General features: G+C 49.2%; 1 protein-coding gene across 1 annotated transcript; it reads left to right on the plus strand.

The window, feature by feature from the left end:
* Window positions 1–1,521: 1,521 nt before the first annotated feature.
* LOC102255050 (F-box only protein 31) lies at window positions 1,522–3,079 on the plus strand. The gene is made up of 2 exons (XM_014530663.1): window positions 1,522–2,947; window positions 3,048–3,079. Exons 1-2 carry the CDS (start codon window positions 1,522–1,524, stop codon window positions 3,077–3,079), a joined length of 1,458 nt encoding a protein of 485 aa, XP_014386149.1.
* Window positions 3,080–3,153: the final 74 nt, after the last annotated feature.

Raw genomic sequence — 3,153 nt, forward strand, 5'->3', positions numbered from 1 at the left:
CAGGAGTGCCTTTATAAGAATCTATATTTTTAAAAGCCTCTTTCCCAGTTTTATATGTCTCCATCTCCTTTGCTTGTGGGCAGTGTTTTACTTACCTTTTGGGGTGTTTACATCATAAATACGCTCTTCCTAAAATTGTTCATATTTCTATTTCATAATCCATTAATTTTATTATCTGCAAGTATAGATTTTTCATTGCATTCTGAAAACAAATTACTCTCTGACTAAAATGACAGATATTTCATGCTTATAGTAAATTCCCTTCATGTTGTATAATATAGCAGAAACACTCTACATACTAACAAGTACTAAAACATTATTGTTTGCAAAAAGGCAGAGCTAGTCTCCTTTCAGCCTCTGGTCATAGCTTGCCCATCCATCAGTTAGTACATCATCTTGTTTTATATGTGTCTCTATTTAAAGACATCTTAGTTGTGACTGGCTTTTTTCACTTAGCATAACATTTTGAAGTTTTATGTATGCTATATTCTAGTGTATGGGTATACCACATGTTGTTTACCCATTTATCAGTTGATGAGTATTTCGGTTGTTTCTGGGTTGAGGCTCTTATGAATAACGCCACTGTGAACATTGTGTACAAGTTTTTTGTGTGAACATGTTTCCATTTCTTTTGGGTATGTACCTAGACGTGGAACTTCTGGGCCATTGGGTGACTCTCGTTTTCCAATGTGGCCCCGCTATTTTACATTTCCACCAGCAATGGTACGAGGGGTCCGATTTTTAAACATTCTCATGAATGTTTTTTATTTTATTTTATTTTTTTAATCTTTAATTTCTTTATTGGTTAAGGTATTACAAATGTGTCCTCATCCCCCCAATAACCCCCAACCTCCCCACCCACTCATGTTCTCATCCCCCTGTTGTCCATGTCCATTGGTTTGGCTTATAATGCATGCATACAAGTCCTTTGATTGATTTCTTCCCCTTACCCCCCCCCTCCCCTACTTTCCCTCTGGGGATTGATAGTCTGATCACTGTTTCTCTCTCTTTGGATCTGTCCCTGTTCATCAGTCTATGTTGTTCTCTATATTCCACAAAGGAGTGAGATCATGTGGTATTTATCTTTCTCTGACTGGCTAATTTCACTTAGCATAATGCTCTCCAGTTCCATCCATGCTGTTGCAAATGGCAAGAATTCCTTCTTTTTTACTGCAGTGTAGTATTCCATTGTGTAGATGTACCACAGTTGTGTTTATTTTTTACTGCATTTCTGTGAAATGCCCCCCCCCATAACCCCCCATAGGCATTTCCCTGGAGGCATCTCCCTACAGAAAGCAGATTAGTGACTGCCTGGGGTTAGGGTGGGAGGACAGGGAGGGGCACTGGGAAAGGGAGGCAACTGTTAATGGGTATGGGTTTAAAGTCCTACAATTGGCTCCTCTCTGAGAGGGCGTGGCTAGGCCCTGGGGGGCGTGGCTGGACTCTAGGGCAGACCCAGCCAGCTTAAAACCCTGCTGAGGGGCGGCTGCCCACACTGTGGTGGCTGTTAAGCGTGGAGGCATGGAGGAGGGCGCTTGCCTCTGCGGAGTGGGCTCTTCGCTGGGATGTCGGCGTCGTCAGGAGTGCCAGGGCCCAGCTGAGAGGGCAGCGCCCAAGGGCAAGCAGTGTCAACAGGAGTGCCAGGGCCCAGCTGAGACGGCAGCGGCCGAGGGCAAGCCAGCCCTGGCAAAAAAGCACCTCGAGGCGGACACGGAAGCGCGGTGCTGTGCGGGGAGTGGAGGAATCTCGAGCCCCATGCCGCCCCCGCACTGCTCGCTGCAGGACCTGCCGGTGGAGATGCTAGTGAAAATCTTCATCTTGCTCCCCGGCACCGACCTGCCCAGCCTGGCCCAGGCCTGCACCAAATTCCACCACATCCTGCACACTGACAGCATCTGGAGACGGCGCTGCCGGGAAGAGTATGGCGTTCGTGAAACCTTGCAGAACCTGAAGATGATCGGTATGTCTTATCGAGAAGTCTATGCGAAGCTGCTCCACCCATACAGAAACATTTTGGGATTGTGGCAGCTAGATAAAGACTATGGAACACTGCTGAATGTAGTGGTAGATGGCTTATGCATTACTGGTGGGACGTGCAGGCCTTCCCATAACACCCATGTGGATGACCCAATGCAATTCAAGCCCTCCTTTAGAATTCGCCTGACGGAGAGAAAATCAGCCACACTGGAGTACCTGGACGACTTCTACAGCTTTTCCCACAGCCGCCACCTGCAGATTCGGAAGGACAGGTTCAGCATCCAGTGGATCCAAAGAGACCACCGAATGGATTTACCACCGCAGATTAGGAGAGAACGGGGGCTGGAGCTGGTGCGGGAGGACAGACAGCAGTATGACTGGGTGACCTACCGTCGCCTCTACCTCCCACCAAGCCACCCGGATGACCTCATCAGGCCAGGCCTCTTCCAGTTCAAAGACGAGAGCTTCAGACCAAAGAAGATTGCCATACTCAGCTTCCATGGGAAGTATGCCAGGGTCACCGAGATCAGGGGAGGGTTAATCTGGACGTTTGAGATCCACCTCAGGCACGGCATCCAGCTGCGAGATGGCCAGATCTTCCGCAACTTCAACGAGCTCTCCTGCATGGTCCGGGAGATTGACGAGCAGGTGATCCGGGAGCTGGAGCAGCAGCAAGAAGACGGGACTGAGGAAAGCCAGGGCCATGGCTGGCAGAGCCCTGCCCAGCCCAGCGTCGGGGAGTCCGGGGCTGCAGCTTCGGAGGAGCAGCCTGTTCCGTTTGTTCTGCCTGTGGGCGTGCGCTCAAGAGACCAGAACTACCCCCAAACCTGCAGGATGTGTTTCTATGGAGTGCACAATGTTATCTTAAGTGGCTTCCACAACCTCATGCGCCTCCCTGGAGTCGTCATCCTGTTAGATGAGAACCACCTCGGGTTCATCTCGCTGGAGGAGAAATACTTCATCGTGCTTGGCAGAGTCCAGAACACCTTCCAGAATGTGGAGGCGCCATCCCCGCAGGCCTTCCTGGAGATGCTCTCGAACATTCAGTCCAGACACCCTGTGATGAGCAGCTTCCATGCACTTTGAAGATTTGACCTTCTGACCAGGTTACCCACCTTTGTTTGTTTTTTAAATCCTCACCCGAGGATATTTTCCCATTGATGTTTAGAGAGAGTG

This window comes from Myotis brandtii, unplaced genomic scaffold (assembly GCF_000412655.1).
Source record: "Myotis brandtii unplaced genomic scaffold, ASM41265v1 scaffold758, whole genome shotgun sequence".
Classification (NCBI taxonomy): domain Eukaryota; kingdom Metazoa; phylum Chordata; class Mammalia; order Chiroptera; family Vespertilionidae; genus Myotis; species Myotis brandtii.